Genomic DNA, 16,363 nt, shown 5'->3' with positions numbered 1-16,363 from the left:
TCATCATCACAAGGAAAGGGTAAAAAGATAGTCAATGTATGAAGTAATTATAGTGCAAGAAGTTATGCCTATCCAAAGTTAGACAAAAATACTGAAAAAACTAAAAAAATGACCAAATGAACAATACTTTTTGAAATTAAATATGGGTTCGAATTTTAAGACAATTCATCCAGAGTTTATTTTTTCTTAAAAGATATTCTAAAGAGCTTCTAATAGAACTTGGAATCACTCAATTTTAATTTTTCTAAAATTAGTTATGAATTTTCAAAGTTCAACTAAATTATGGGGTGCTGTGAATAGTAACTTGTGAGCAAAATTTTTCAAAGTTCATTTTTTAAACTTTTGGCCATCAAATGTGATTCCAATTACGTCTAGTTGGATGGTAATTTGGTAAAAATTTATGGTGTTACAATAGTGATATGTTAATAATTATTTAAATTATTAGTGGGGTGCTGGTAGGTGAGATGGATAACAGTTTTTATTACTAAGACAGTAATCTCACTTCATTACTTAACCATTTTCAAGTAAGAGCAGTAGAGGAGTTGCCCGAGAGAGGAAAGAAACTTGAGGCATGAGGTTACCTTCATTGGTGATCACACTTTAAACTCTGGCTATGTTTAGTCATTAGTTATTTGCCACCATCAATATACATATTTTTTTATATTCTCCATGTTAAAACTATTTATATATCTTTAATTATAAATTTCCTGTTGTCACATCTGACCAATTTTAACTTTGGTAGTATGAATAATAAATTAAAAAAAGGGCCAAGTAATAAAGTAGAGTTAGAACCAGAACAAATTTTGAGTTGAGATCTTACTCTTGTCCAGATTGATATTTTTGAAATTATCGGTCTAAGAAGGGTAAAATGGGAAAATTAGAGAAAATTCCAGAAAATTTCTCAAAAATAGTAAAAAGATAAATTAGAGGGTTTGGAAGCATACTTGAGGTTTTGGAGGTGGAAATAGCATGAAAATAATTTATTATCGAATTTTCTGTAAACGGAGGTTTTTTCCAAAAACAGTGAAAAATTAGCCGAAAAAAATTATTTTAAATATGTAGAGGCATCAATAATTTCATAAAAAATATGGAAAAAATTATTTTAGATTTATTTGAGTTTTTAAAATTATTTTCATACCCTAAAAGTGAAAGAATTAATTTTAGAATATTTATTGTCAAAATCTTATCGATAAAGCTTGATTTCAGAGAAAATTCAATACAGGTAGTTAGAGATTGAGATAAATTATATAAAAATTCAGGGGACCTTCCTATATTAAAATATGATTTTATATGGTCACAAATGAATTTTTAGAGGTCCAAAAATATTATTAAAAATTAGATAAAAATTTTAGTCGATACGATGAAATCGGGTGAAAAATGTTTGGAGTTAAAGGATAATACTCCTTCGTTCTTTCTCCATCCCATTAGGAATTATTTTGGGCCAAAATTAAACAGGAAATTTTTGGCCTAAGTGGCCCACATGATTAAGGAATAAAATAGTGTAAATTAACACATGATTTTATCCTAATCATAATTACCAAGAGACACTTGGCATGCCTCCATTTTTAGCAGCCTATGAAGGGGGACACATGACCTTATTACCTCATATTTTTTAGGGACACATGGAAGCAAGGGAGGCCGAAATTTTACTCTATATATACTCCCTCCCAAGCCTTCATATTTGATTTTTTTGGCACTTAAAGAGGGGAGGTTTTGCTACAGAAAAATTAAGTTTAAAGGGGCAAGAAAATGTAGGATTTTTGTCAAGAATTATCAAGCAAGAATCAAGGATCAATCAAGGTATCTTAAAGCTTTAATTTGACTATGTTCCTAGCTTGTTTCTAGTGAAATGTGGTGACAAAACTCCAAGATACCATGGTGTCCAAATTTTGAAATACTAAGGAGTGATTAGGGAAGGATAAAAACTATGATTTAGAGCTTGGATTGGCTTGCTTGGTTGATATTTGGATTGATTTTCGAAAGAAACTCCAAGTTCCCTAACTTGGGAACGTATTTGGCCAAGCTTAGTTCTGTGAGTTAGAGATTGTTTCAGTTTGATTTAATGATTTCAATTTAGAATGTGTTTTTGTGTGGGAATATACCAAGAAAAAGTGTTTTAAAGCATTGGAATTAAAAATGAAAATTCTAATCCTAAATTACATACTATTCGGCCAAGCTCAATGTAATAGGAAGGAGTTTGATTTTGATAAAACCAAGTTGATATTTGAATTCTACATGAAAAATTGTGTAAGAATGGTCCTTGAGACTTGTCAAAATAGAGAGGAAAATTAAAATAAAAAAGTCAAAGAAAAAAGGGTTATAGAATTATCTTGATATACCTAATGGTACTTTATGTGTTATTATTGATAATATAGCATCTATTTATGGATGAATTGATAGGCATTGAGTAAGAGAACAAGAAGGAACGCAAAGGGACCAAAGAGGCTGAAAGCTTTGAATTAGAAAGAGGTAGCATGGGATTTACAATTTTAATGTTAACTTGCTTGGCTATTACATAATGTGATTCCTTGAATATATGCCATGTTATATTTGAATTTATTTGATGATGATGACATGTTGATTGGTTGCATTGTGTGCCTTGGCAATATGCATTAAAATGTTGATTTTGAATGGATTGGAATAATACTTGGATGGCATAGAAATAAGTAAATGTTTATGAACTTGTGTGTAATATACCTTGCTTGTTTGATATTATTATTATTATTCCTTTGCTATTAATATTTTTATAAAATCTCATTCCTCTCTATGTTTAAACAACACCAATAGGACCCTCAAGTGGTATGGCCAAGGGCAAGGAGGTGGTGTCTCTATGAAGGAAAAATGTTATGGAATTATGTTAGACTTTATGTAGAAATTTTGTAATATTTGTGGATATGTGTTTAGATGATTTTAAGGGGCTATAAATTATATTAAATGACTTTATGCTATGATATATGGCAGATTTAAACTGGAATGGTTATGGTTTTATTTGGATAAGTTATGCATGAAAGGGATAAAAGTTGACCTAATTAAGGGTAAGGTTTGACTAGGGGTGTTCAATTTGTCCCATCTCGGTCCCGGTGAGTTCGGGATGGGACGAGACGAGACAAAAAAAATTTCAGGACGGGACGGTACAGTAACTAGGACAGGACGGGACGCAGGACGGGGTCGTCCCGTCCCGAGATTTTTTTCTTTTAAAAATTATTTATTAATAATTATTATTAGATTATTCAATTTACTTATTAATAATAACTCTTGTTTTTATGGTGATTTGTAGCTCTTAAATTGTAGTATTATCTTAACAAAATCTCCTTCCTTAATAAAATAATTCATAAAGTCATTATATAGTGTTTTTATGGTATTTTTTTTACAATATTATTTTTACACATTTTTATGCTATATAATTGAGCTTTTTATGTAATATTTTTTAATAATATTTTTTATCTTTAGAAGCCCAAAAAACAAAAGTATTAGAACATAAAAAAATTCATATAAAAATTATAGCTTTTTTTTTTTAAAAAAAAAGGGAAGCGGGACGGGACAGGACGTGGGACAAAATCCCTATCCCGTCCCTGTTCACCGGGTCTCGTCCCGTGAACACCCCTAGGTTTGACCATGCAAAATTTTGGGCAAATGATAGAGTTTGGATCTAAAACTTAACATTTTAATAGTTCATATTTTTAGCTTTAAAATGAGTGGTATTTCATAAGATTTGGAATTTTGTATAAAAAGTTATGCTCTTTCAAAATTGGGTATAAATTCTGAAAAATGAAAAAAATTACCAACTGAACAGTATATCTTGTCGTTGAAACTAAGCACACATAAGCTGAGTTTATACTCTACATGTTTAAAGAGCTCATTGCAAGCTTTAAGTAGGACTTGGAACCATATCATTTTGATTTTTTTGGAATTAGTTATGAGTTTTCAAAATTTAGTAGAATTAGGGTTACAATGAATAGTAACCCAAGAAATTAAATTTAAAAATTCAAAATTTTCCAATTTAAGGACTTGAGAAATTGTTCCAAATGCTTCTACTTGATGTAAAATTGGGTAAATAAAGTAAGGTGTTACACGCGTGAGAACCTTGAGGGCCATGGATTGATGATTGAACATTTATGAGGATTCTTTAAAATGAGTTAAATTTAGTTTTGTCATATTACTTGTCATGTACAAACTGTGTCAATCAAGTACATGGAAGGCTTTTTATAACCATGTCAGGAGTATAATCCTTTCCTAATATGATTATGCATAATGAGTAAGTATAAACTTTTTTTATAACCATGACATATTGAACTGCTAGCTGGTTGTCTTATTTTTTATATCATGGTTATGTAGAAAAGAGTAAAAAAATTTTGGAACAATTTTTATAACCTGCTTTCTTTTATTACTATAGTAATAACACTAGCAAGTTTCTAGATGAGGTGTTACACACTGCACCTCAAAAACCGTCATGAAAAACCTTTTGCACCACTGTTAAAATTGTTTTTTGCAGTAGTGATTTTTGTTCTAGTAACTTTTAAATTTCTGATTCTTCTAAATGTAAAAATCATTAACATGGAATATCTCCCTCATTATCTCTTAGCTAATGTGACTTTTCTTCTTAGATTTACAAAGTGAATTGGAATTTACAAGTACTATGTTTCGAAAGTTACTCTTTATAATAATAACATCAATACTGAAGTCTGAAAGCATGGTTATACATCTCTTTAACCTTCATGACTATAGCATAGACTTTTTATCCCTATTTTGGAGAATTTTTCAATTCTATTTCAGGAGGACATAAAAAGAAGGGACATTGTAAGTATTCCACTTTTTACTTCTCTTTCGAACATCCAAACAAAATGGCACTTTTCTCGCAGAAGTAAAAGGTTAAATGAGAAAAGTACCATTTACTTTTCTCATCTATTTACTTCAGTTTCATAGAAAGAGACAAGTATCATTTTTCCCTTGTGTTTTAAACAAAATAGAAGTAATTAGTGTGATTTCTTACTTCTGCTCTTTAAGAATAGTAAAATGTGGTACTTTAATTTTTACTTCTATTCACTCAAAACAAAAATAAAAACGCAATCATTTTCATTTCCTTTTTTTTTTATGGCTTTTGCTTTTTTAAAAAATTGAATAGAGTTCTTGTCAGAAGCGAACCTGCAATTTCAATATATACGACAACAACCACTATTCTAGCCAATTAAATTGTAAAAGGCCTAAACCAGCCAATATTCCAGCCAACATATCAAGATAATCACTTTATCAATACATTAACTAAACTAAATCACAAATTTCAAATGTTAAAATTGATAACGTAAATATATTAAATTATCTATAAACATAAAGTTCTATATCACTCCATAGCCCATCCTTCATGAAGAACTTGTTGTTCCAAAATGTCTTGAATAAAATCAGTATCATCAACGGTGTAAGAGGAGTCATTCTAAAAAATCTGCACATTGAGAAATGAACAAATTTAAATATTTAAAGAAAATAGAATAAGCAACAACTATTATGACAAAACTAAAATTATTTTCACTTACCTTTCAATAATTGCAAACATAAAATGGATAATATAATATCTATACTCTGTTATCCATCGTTGCTTAGGGCATGATGAGCCTTGTCGCTTGATTATCAAATAAAACTAAGCTAAATGCAATTTAATGGCACTAACCTAGATGTCGAGCTCTTGAGGAACCTATGGATGTCTTAGGAATCTAGCACATATATCAAATTAACCAAGCAATAAATCTGAATTGATTATGCAAGTAGTGAACTTATCAATGACTAAAAGGAAATTATCTAAGCTTTTTATAATTTCTAGTCTTAGTGAGTGAAGATGAATATAATGTGAGTTATCCTTGATGGTCAAGTCCACCAATCATCCTAGTCCCTCTTTTAATTGAGTTCCAATTCCTTTATTATACTCGGTTCGTGAGGACCTTCTACAAACGATGAATTCAATAAGCTAGAATCCTAACTCATCAAACTCATCTTAATGCCTAATATGGATTATGCTTCGCAAAAGGTATTCTACTCTCTTAATTAACAATATTAGAACCCTAGCTAGTCAATCAAGAGATTCAAATACTTGAGATGAAAGAATCAATATAATAGAAAGAAATACCAATCCCATCAATCAGTTAAAGTGCAGAATACAATCCAAATCTCAGTTTCAATGTAATTCAACCGAATTACACCTCTGTACAATCACAAATCACATATCTAAACCTTAGAAATTACAATCTATGAATATAGGGAGTGAAACTAAGAATAAGGTAGAAGAAACTCCCAATATAGCTTCAAGAACTCAGATTGGCTTCATTGAACATCAAGGAATTGAGATCTAGCCTCTCATGACTGAAATCACAACTCCACCAAGCTTAGCAACTTCAATGGCCATGGCAGCAATGAAAGGGAGAATAGAGGAGAATAATTGGTGGAAAATGGAAGAATTGGTATAGAATTGATGAATTGATGATGGAGAATGATAGAGAAGTGAAGAGAGTCGAAGTGAGAGAGCTCTGGGCGGAGAAATCGAATAGAGAATGGGAGAAAAGACTAAATCTGGTTCTGGCATGTGATCTGATATTTAAATGCAGATTTCGGGCCTTTTGTCGCGGCGCTCCTTCATGTTCGCCATGGCGCACGCCAAAATGACACCATTTAGATTAGTGAACCTGTGCTTCTAATCGGGCACGTTCGCCGCAATGGAAATCAGAGTGTGCCGTGGCGAAGTGAGGTAGAATCACTCCTTCCTTGATTTCTTCAACCTTTAATCACCTACAATATTCAAATTAACCTCATAGTCATCTAATCCAAAGTATATATGATGCATAAGAGCCAATGAATGAATAAAAATCTCAAGAATTATCATATAAAAACACATAATTGACTCTATTACCCTTGATGCACAAAAACCTCTAACTTAACCCAAATTATACAATTAAAAGCTACAAAAACATAAGTCTGGACTAGAAAATATAGGTCAGGGCACAACAAATCAAAAGTAAATGATACAATGCAAATGCATATATGAAGTGATTGTTACCAATGAAAGAACTTGAGTTCAAACTAGTTATGTTAGGTTGTAGCCAAGTCGTTGGGCCATTTTGCCTTCACACTTCCCACCCCTTATACTATAAGTCTTTTTTGAATTGGTAACTTATATAAGTCTTTAGATCCCTATAAGTAAATGAAAATCACAAGTTATTAAAACTATTTATAGTGAAAATCAATTTATTCAACTTTAAACTACTTACATGGTGAAAACGCCTTTCATCTCACTATTTGGACTGTGATCCAAAGAATCAAACCAGTAGACGATATTCTCAATGAGGCAAGAAACACACAAACTCCAATACAATTTTAAGCACAACTATTCTAACACTAACTACTTACTTCATCCTCAAATTATAAATAAAAAAACCTTTTAATTAATCTTTATACCATAAACTAACAAGTATTCTCAACAACAATCTAATTAAAACTAAAAATATTAAGAACCGCCCATAATTCCTTCCACCCTAAACCAAATTAACAATCCAATATTAAGATTGCTTCAATGAAAGGGATTTAAACAAACTTAATCTAACCAAATTCGTTTTTTTTTTTTTTGGCTTGAATCCAACCAAATTCCTCTCCTACATATTTTAACAAATATCTTGTGTGCTATTCACATAACGTTATCCATTTCCATCTTTAAATCTCTAGCCCAACAGTTTTCAAATATCAATATATACAAATATATGTTTACTGTGGTACAAATAATCAATTTAATTCAAGTCCAATGGAATTTAGAATTTAAATCTATCTTCTTCCTCCCGTAACAATAGAAACAAATCAAGAAATCTGAAACATACACACACGGCAAGCATACCAACTCAGATAGGAAAAATACATGTTCAACACACACTAACACAGCACATTAATGGAACATACACAAACTAGCAGAAGAAATAATGAATACACACTCTTGTCTGACAGAACAATGGAGGAAGAAAAGCTTCACCGAGGCAAATGGTGAATGAATGAAGAGAAAGACAGAGGAGACGACCTTGGACGAGAATGACACTCTTCATCCTCCTAAAGAATATATCACGCGTTTGTATTTGATGGTTTCAAATAGTCAACTATATGGGAAAAGAAATAACCGACATATATCAATAATTTTGCAGTAGCGGCTTATTTTAGAGTGTATTTTGGCCAAGCATTTTCCATTGTAAAAGGAATTAATTTCATTAAGTTAATCTAATTAAATTGCATTTTCCATTCTCAAGAGCGACCATAATTTGTATTTGTCTAATCAATCCATTCACTCCATTATTCTAATATTAAATCCCAAAAATAAGCATATGTAGTTAATTAGGATTCAAATAGAAGGCTTCTAAATAAGTGAACGACCTGAGTTACGATACCTTAAAAATATTTCTTTGAATTTAACCATCAAAGCACGCGACAAAGATGTTAGATCAATTAACAAAACATGTTAAAAAGATATAGATTCCTTAATCTTTATCTATCTGAATTCGTGATGCCCGCTTTTTAAATGATTGACACACACATACACACGACAAATGCACAACACGTAAGCACTATTTTCCACAATGAGTCGGAGCCAACTTGCTTCGTAGGATCTGAATATTATATTGTGGATCCAACTTTGCATATCACATTCTTCACAACCAAACTTCACGTTATTTTGTCATTTTCTGCCACTAAACTTGAACGTTATTGGTTTCGCTTTCAATTATGAGTTCGGAGAGTTCACATGACTCTACAACTCATTATTCAATATTCCAATCTAATAATTAAGTCAGACGTAGCCCTTCTATATTGTAGTCAATAAACAATATTGAAATGTAATAAATTACCTTCCCAAATTAAATTATTGCAACAAAATGTTATATATCAGTTAAATTTTAATTTTTACTATCATAGAAAGTTAGCACACGTAAGTTTTTTTTTTTAATGATGGATCATGTTTCTCTCAACTTTTACTTATCTTATTTTATTTTTAGTCAAAGTCACATTTTTTTAATTTTTCTGAATATAACTTTGGAAAGAAACCAACTACAATTGCTAATCGGTATTTAAATATGTAGAGTAAGGATCTATAGTATGAAGAAAATCAATAACAAAAAAATCTGGTTTAATTATATTTTACTTTATTTATCCTTCCTCAAAACTCTATATATATATATATTCCACAATCCTCACCTATAAATGCATTCGCATTCCTCTCCAATATCATTCACGCATCAAAACGCACAGCCAATTCACAAAAGGCATCCAGTAATTAAAAGCTTCTTGCATCTTTGTGAAGAATGGCTCCCAAATCTCTTGCCTTTCTCCTCTTTCTCAATCTTCTTTTCTTCGCTATGGTGAGTTCTACCTATGTGCTATCCAATGGGGTTAAATGTCCCATAGATGCCCTAAAGTTAGGTGTATGTGCCAAAGTGTTGAATTTGGTGAATGTTAAGGTTGGATCACCACCAACAATCCCATGTTGTAGCCTCATTAAGGGTTTGGCCGATCTAGAAGTCGCTGCTTGCTTTTGCACAGCCCTTAAAGGCAACATCTTAGGCACCGGCCTCAATATTCCGATCTCCTTAAGCATAATCCTCAACAACTGTGGTAGGAACAACTCTGACTTTCGATGTGCTTGAGCAAATCTTCAATATGTATCTGTTTCTAGTGTTTTAATTAACTTTTTGTTTGTCTATTCATTCAAAGGTTTTCTTTTTTATTTATGTTCATTGTGTGTTTGGATTTTGTTTGTCATTGGTGCTTGCCAAATGAATAGATTGGTCAATAAAGTTTCTTAATTGCTCGTTGCGAAGTGTAGTTGCTACTTGGCCTCTTAGTATTTGTCTATCACCTGATGTTGGTGAGCGAAAATTGTAATATTTATAGTGTGAGCTCTCCTGTGTAAGAATTGTCTCATTGTTTTTTGACAAATTGTTACCCTAATTATAAATATTTTTTGAAATTATCGGGGAAGGAAAAATAAGCTCACATGTTGTAGACGTTAGTTGGTTATTATAAGTATAAGCACATATAAAAAGTTACACGGATTTCATAGCAATACTAAAGCCCCTTTGAAAAGTTTACGATACAAGGAAATTAGTCACTCATACTAGCAACAAATACCCAGGCTCAACCAAAAAAAAAAAGTGTACGAAAATTGCAACATAAAATCATTTGATCGTTTTCCCTTTTTTCTTTTCCCTTCAAGACCAAAAAACCATATCCTCATAAATATTAAGGAACAAAAAACCTAGACCGAACTGGCTGGTTTAACTAAAAAACTAGCTAGTGATCCAGCTTGTTTTGAGCATTGAACTGGTATCAAACTGGTCAAACTGGAATGAACTAATGAAAACTGGTAAAAATTGGTGATGAGCTGGTTTGAACGATTATGTTGCTATTGGTTATTTTTTTTCTCATTCAACTCCTAATATCTCAGATGAATTTTAATGATGATTTTGGCATCAATAATTATTAATTTTATTTATTGATAAATTACAAAGATCAAAATTTTCAATGTTGTTGCATTTTGTTATTGTTATTTTGTTACTAGTGATTATTAATATTGTTATATTTTGTTATTTTTAATTTAATTATATTATTTTAATATGACCAATTTGACCTCAAGTAGACCCCGATCTGACCAATTGACTCACCACAAAAAAACAGACTTTAGGCGACGATTTTCGACGACGACAAAAAAAGTCGCCGCTGAAAGTGGACCTTTAGCGGCGCATTTTTTGTCGCCGCTAAAAGTTCACTACTGAAACTAAGACTTTCAGCGGCGACAAAAGTGTCGCCGCTGAAAGTGGACATTCAGTGGCGACTTTTTTTGTCGCCGCTGAAAGTAGACCTTCAATGGCGACTTTTTTTGTCGCCGCTGAAAGTTCGCTGCTGAAACTAAGACTTTCTATCGCCACTAAAAGTCCACTTTCAGCGGCGACAAAAAAAGTCACCGCTGAAAGTGTAATATAATAATATATTTTTTATTTTACAATATTAATAAACAAATTCAATCTGGCTCAACGGCAAGAAGATTGGACACAAAAGGAGGCGGTCACGAATTCGAACCTTGAAGAAGACACATTTAAGGTGAAAATATTTGGACGATGACGTGGCGAGGAGGAGTGACGTGGCAATGATGTAGAGGTGGCTAGTGATGATGTGGCGGTCGGCGGTGATGATGTGGCTGCCGATAGTGATGACGTGGCACCGGCGGTGATGATGTGGCGTTGGTAAAGCCAATTCTCCTTAGGCATTACTTTCAGCAGCAACAAAAAAGTCACCGCGGAAAACACTAATGTCGCCGCGGAAAAGTCTTTCGGCAGCGACAAGAATGTCGCCACCAAAAGTGTCTTTCAACGGCGACATTGTTGTCACTGATGAAAAGTCTTTTCAGTAGCGACAAATATCGCCGCCGAAAGTGTTTTCATTTGTCGCCGCCGAATCTTTTAAAAGTTGCCGCTGAAAGTATCTTTCAGCGGCGACTTTTTTAGTCGCCCCTGAAAGTTTTCAGCCACGGCTGCTACGGCAACGACTTTTCAACGGTGACTTTTATACTTTCAGCGGCGACAAAAGTCAATTTTTTTGTAGTGACTTTTGAATTACTACCTTAACCGGTTTAGTGTCCAGTCCAAATTTTTGTTCCTTGATAATACACATCAAAGTCAACAATAAATTATCACAAATTAAAAAAAAATTGATAGACAAGATGGTGAGCCAGCCTCATATATTGTTCGGTATTTTAAAAATACTAGTATGTCATACATTGACATTCATTGCTTTTTTTATTGTGCAAATTTTGTATTTTAATATTTATTAACTTAGCTTAATGTTAAAATTCCCAGGCCAATGATGAATCAACTATCCTATCCTGTTTTGGGTCGTCAAAATATTATGTTAATTAGGTGGAAGTTAGTTGAGCAGTGACCTAAGTTTACCGGTAAATTAAAGTTTACCTTTGGCAATAACATTTTTTCTTAAGAAAATATTCACAACAAAATTTGTATTTTTTGGTCACTTCAAAATTTGTATTTATTTCTTGAAAAATCAATCCAGCATTGTGATTATGCATTAATCAAAATTTTTAGGCTATTATTTAACCAAAGGAACCCCCACAACAAACCTTGAGATTTTTCCTTTTTCATGACTATATATGGACACGCATGATTTAAATTTGATACTCGGAATTAGTCTTATCATAGTTGTCATCATAAGTATATATAGCAAAATCGCGATACAGTGACAAAACATTGTTGGATTAAAAATTAATATTTTTAATAAAATTTTTAGAGAAAAATAATCTATTCCATCCTTGTACAGTCATACCCCGCCTCAATTTTCTAATTATTGGACATGATATTTTTATTTTTTTTTATAACCACTCCTTAACTTTATGTTTGTTTGAAAGTAATTAATCATTATATGTAACTATTAAAAAAATTTGCGTGTTGTTGCTCAATTGCTAATCCTTCCTGTCCTTATCTTGATAACCTACACATGATTTTCCATCAATAATTAAGAAATTTGGTCAAATAGTTAACACGTTAAATTTCAGAAGTATTCTTAATGAAATTTATTAATTACAGGAGGTTGTTTAAGTTAGTAGAGGATTGCTTAGTTAGTTAGAAAATATTATAAAGCAAAGCAAATAAAAAAAATAATCATTTCAGTAAAAGATCTTATATATTAAGTATTATATAGGGGAAGTGTTAGTTTTACAATAATTTTTTTTTACCTGTAGTATTTTACAACAATAAAGACTTCATGAAGCCTATGCAAGCATATTCCATAAAAAAACTCTACATATATATATATATATGACATAAATATTAAAAGAATTACGAGGACACCACCTTGGATTAATCAGCATATCAAGCATTATAATGCAGAGTCGTAGTCTAAATTATGACAAATTAGTTTCTCACAACTCTCAATTGTGTGCATGTGAATTGGCAGACATTCATTCCCGTATGCAGGGGAGTTTAGATAACCCCACAATCGATTAAAAAAACGTATTTTCATATAAGTCAAGATAAAATTCATCTTATGCACCCATGTCGCATATTGTAAAATAACTTCTAAAACAAAAAATAGGTTATTATCAACAGAATTTCACTATCTCGCAATTGAGTGGAAACTCCCAATTTAATTCCCTCAACTTTTATGATAATTCTAAAATGGAAGTTGGCGTTATGAAATTCAACTATTTTGGCTCTTAACTGCAACCCATGGGTTTTAAGCCAGTTCATAGTCAAAAGAATGAAAATTTTCACTGTTTCAAAAATAAGTGCAAACTCCCACTTCCACTCAAATTGTCTTGAGGATTCTGAAAGCTGGTTTTGCGAAGTTAACCATTGAATGGCAACCCTTAAATTTTGAGCCAGTTCATTGTCAAAAGAACGAAACTTTTTCGCTGTCTTCAAATTGAGTGAAAAATCTCAATTCTACTCAACTTTTCATGAGGATTCTAGAAGTTAGTGTTATGGAATTCAACCGTTTTGAGGCTTGACCGAATCCCCTGGGTTATGAGCTAGTTCATGACCATAAGAACAAAAGTTTTACTATCTTGCAATTGAGTGGAAACTCACAATTTCACTAAACTTTTCATGAGGATTTCAGAATGAGAGTCAAAATTTCGAAAATCATTTTGACCCTTGTAATGACAACCCATGAGTTTTGAGCCAGTTTGGTCAAAAGAATGAAAATTTCTCACAGTATCGGTATTAAGTTTAAACTCACGCTTACACTCAACTTTTGATGAGGATTTTAGAATGGAAGTTAGCGTTACAAAGTTCAATAATTTTGACCCTAAATGGCAGCGCCAAGGTTGAGCCAGTTCATGGTCAAAAAAAAAAAAAATCAGTCTCGAGTTCATGGAGATTACAGAACCTCTCATAGGAGTTCAAATCAAAACTCACATTGCATATTCCATTAAAAAGAATTGGAGGCTCAATAACAAAAGTAAGAAAACGTGCCATGAAGGAGGCTTTACAAGGCTATATTTACTTATTTTAGATCTTCAAACCAATAAGAAGCTATATGTGGCCCAAAACATACAACTAAGAGCTATCCCTTATCTATGCATTGCAAAACTTAGGCTTGCAGCAGCCTTGCGAACTGTGGCTTGTTGGCAAGAGTGCTATGCTCTTGTTTATAATGTCACGAGTTCGAATAGGCATGGGATCGGAGGAAGTATAAAACTTAGGCTTGCAGCAACAAATGGAATCCAAATTGAAGATGTAGGTGAAAAGGCTTCCAAATGGGCCAAGGAACACAAAGAGGTGTGTAAGAGTAAGACCTTTAAGAGATGGGCTTGAATCAGTTAAAGTGAGCCCAAGTTGAAAGTGGTGTCCTTAGGTCCTTTTCATGTTAATTTGTTTGTTTTTTTTTTTTGGTTACAAAAATTTTAGGAAAAGAGTTGGGCTCACCCACGATCCAAGAACAGGGAACCTAACGCTTAATCCACTGAGGCATGTCCGATCCCTACGGGCACGGGAGCATGACGAGCAAGCCTTTTTTTCCCTAGCCCAATAGATAGGAATCTCCCAACTTCACTACGTTGTGGTGATGCCTCCCCTAGCACTGTGACCGGAGCCACAACAAAGTGGCACTCCCCAGGATCAAATCCTTTGCCTCTGGTGAGAGAATTTGACCCCTTCGCCAACTGAACCCAAGGACGAGGGGTTGTTTGTTAATTTGTTTGTTGTTTTGATTAATTAAGTTGTAATGGGCCAAACGTGATTAAATCAAGCCCAAAATGAATTTATTAAGTACTTTTAGAGTCTTAAGTGTCATTAATTGATTAAACAAGAAAAATTAAGATATTATTAGTTTGGTTTTTGGAATTAGCTTAAAAAGCTTAATTATCCTACAATGTCTATTAAATTCATTTAAATCTCACCAAATCTAATATAGATGGTTTCTAATAACCAAATTCTTTAATTATCTATCCTATTACCACATCCTTTGAATTATTTAAAAAATATTCACAATATCCATTTATCTTAAAAATCTGACTTTCAATGATTCAGCCATTATCTCACTAAAATCCGATATATTTCCATTTAACCATCAAATGATGTCCATAATCACACAAGATCATTAATGTGGTATCTCGTCACTCCTTTTTGTGTTGAGTCATATATTCTATTTAAAGTCAAGTATTGTACATTTATTATTCATGTTAGAGTTCAAAAAAGCATTATTCAGCACACTTGCTTCCTTGCACTATTCTATTCCTATTTATAAGTTACTTGTACCCTAAGCCTACAAATCAATAGATGTATTAAATTAATAAATTTTTCCACCTTTTACCCTTGTTAAAGAGTAGTAAAAAAAATGTTTACATTCTCTCTCACCTATTTAAGTCAAGAGGGGTAAAATTGAAAAGAACTCATTAATTACCTTACACTGACTTATATTTAGGAACAAATTTTTTCCTATAAATGACTTATGAATAGGAACACAATAGTATATATTCTTGTGATGATACTACGTGACAAGAGAAGCTGATAAACTCGTGTCATTACACTCAGATTTTGAGCCATCACTTTCTTTGAGTGATGAGTTTTATATACTCAATGTTTTTTTGGAACCCGTGTTCCTAATATTTAGATCACTTCTTTCTTTCTCATTATCTTCATTTTTATTTCTTATTAATTGTTTTTGTTGTTCATTGCTCAATTGGTGATTTATGGGTTTTCGGTTCACATCGTGAATTGAGTAAAAATTCCTAATTCCACTTAACCTTTCATTAGGATTCTAGAATAGAAGTTGGCATTGTGAAATTTAGCCATTTTGGTCCTTAACTACTACCCATGGGTTTTGAGCCAGTTCATGGTCAATTGAATGGAGATTTTCATCATCTTTGAATTAAGTGAAAACTGCCAATTCCACTAAACTTCTCATGAGGATTCCATAATAGAAGTCGGCATTGTGAAAACCAAACTTTTTTACCCTTAATGGCAACCCATGGGTTTTGAATTTTGGTTTGACATTCTTACTAAAATTGCGCTAATGGCATATCATATAATCCTACTGCTGAGTTTGAGCAAACCACAATATCCTTGATGTATTTCGGTTAAAGAAAAATCAGCTAGACCCGTAGCATGTCATCAAACATAAAGATGTCAGCTTGCAAGATGATCTAACATATGAAGTTCAAACAGAATGGATCATCGATAAGCAAGAAAAGAAGTTGGGAAACAAAAGCACTCCATTCATAAAGGTAGTATGAAAAGTATTATCTCCCAAAGGAGCTACGTGGGAGGTAGAGGAAGACATATGAAAGTAGTATCTAGAGTTTGTGCCTCATGGTTGAATTTTAAATTTTGAGGATAAAATT

General features: G+C 32.4%; 1 protein-coding gene across 1 annotated transcript; it reads left to right on the top strand.

The window, feature by feature from the left end:
- The first annotated feature begins 7,134 nt into the window (after positions 1 to 7,134).
- Positions 7,135 to 9,948, top strand: LOC114727574 (14 kDa proline-rich protein DC2.15-like). The gene is made up of 2 exons (XM_028914268.1): positions 7,135 to 7,148; positions 9,276 to 9,948. Exon 2 carries the CDS (start codon positions 9,315 to 9,317, stop codon positions 9,654 to 9,656), a length of 342 nt encoding a protein of 113 aa, XP_028770101.1. The 5' UTR covers positions 7,135 to 7,148; positions 9,276 to 9,314; the 3' UTR covers positions 9,657 to 9,948.
- Positions 9,949 to 16,363: the final 6,415 nt, after the last annotated feature.

This window comes from Neltuma alba, unplaced genomic scaffold (assembly GCF_004799145.2).
Source record: "Neltuma alba isolate B1F8T4 unplaced genomic scaffold, ASM479914v2 tig00012490_pilon, whole genome shotgun sequence".
NCBI lineage: Eukaryota > Viridiplantae > Streptophyta > Magnoliopsida > Fabales > Fabaceae > Neltuma > Neltuma alba.
The sequence above is the reverse complement of the archived record's forward strand: the minus strand, read 5'-3'. Positions and strand labels throughout refer to the sequence as shown.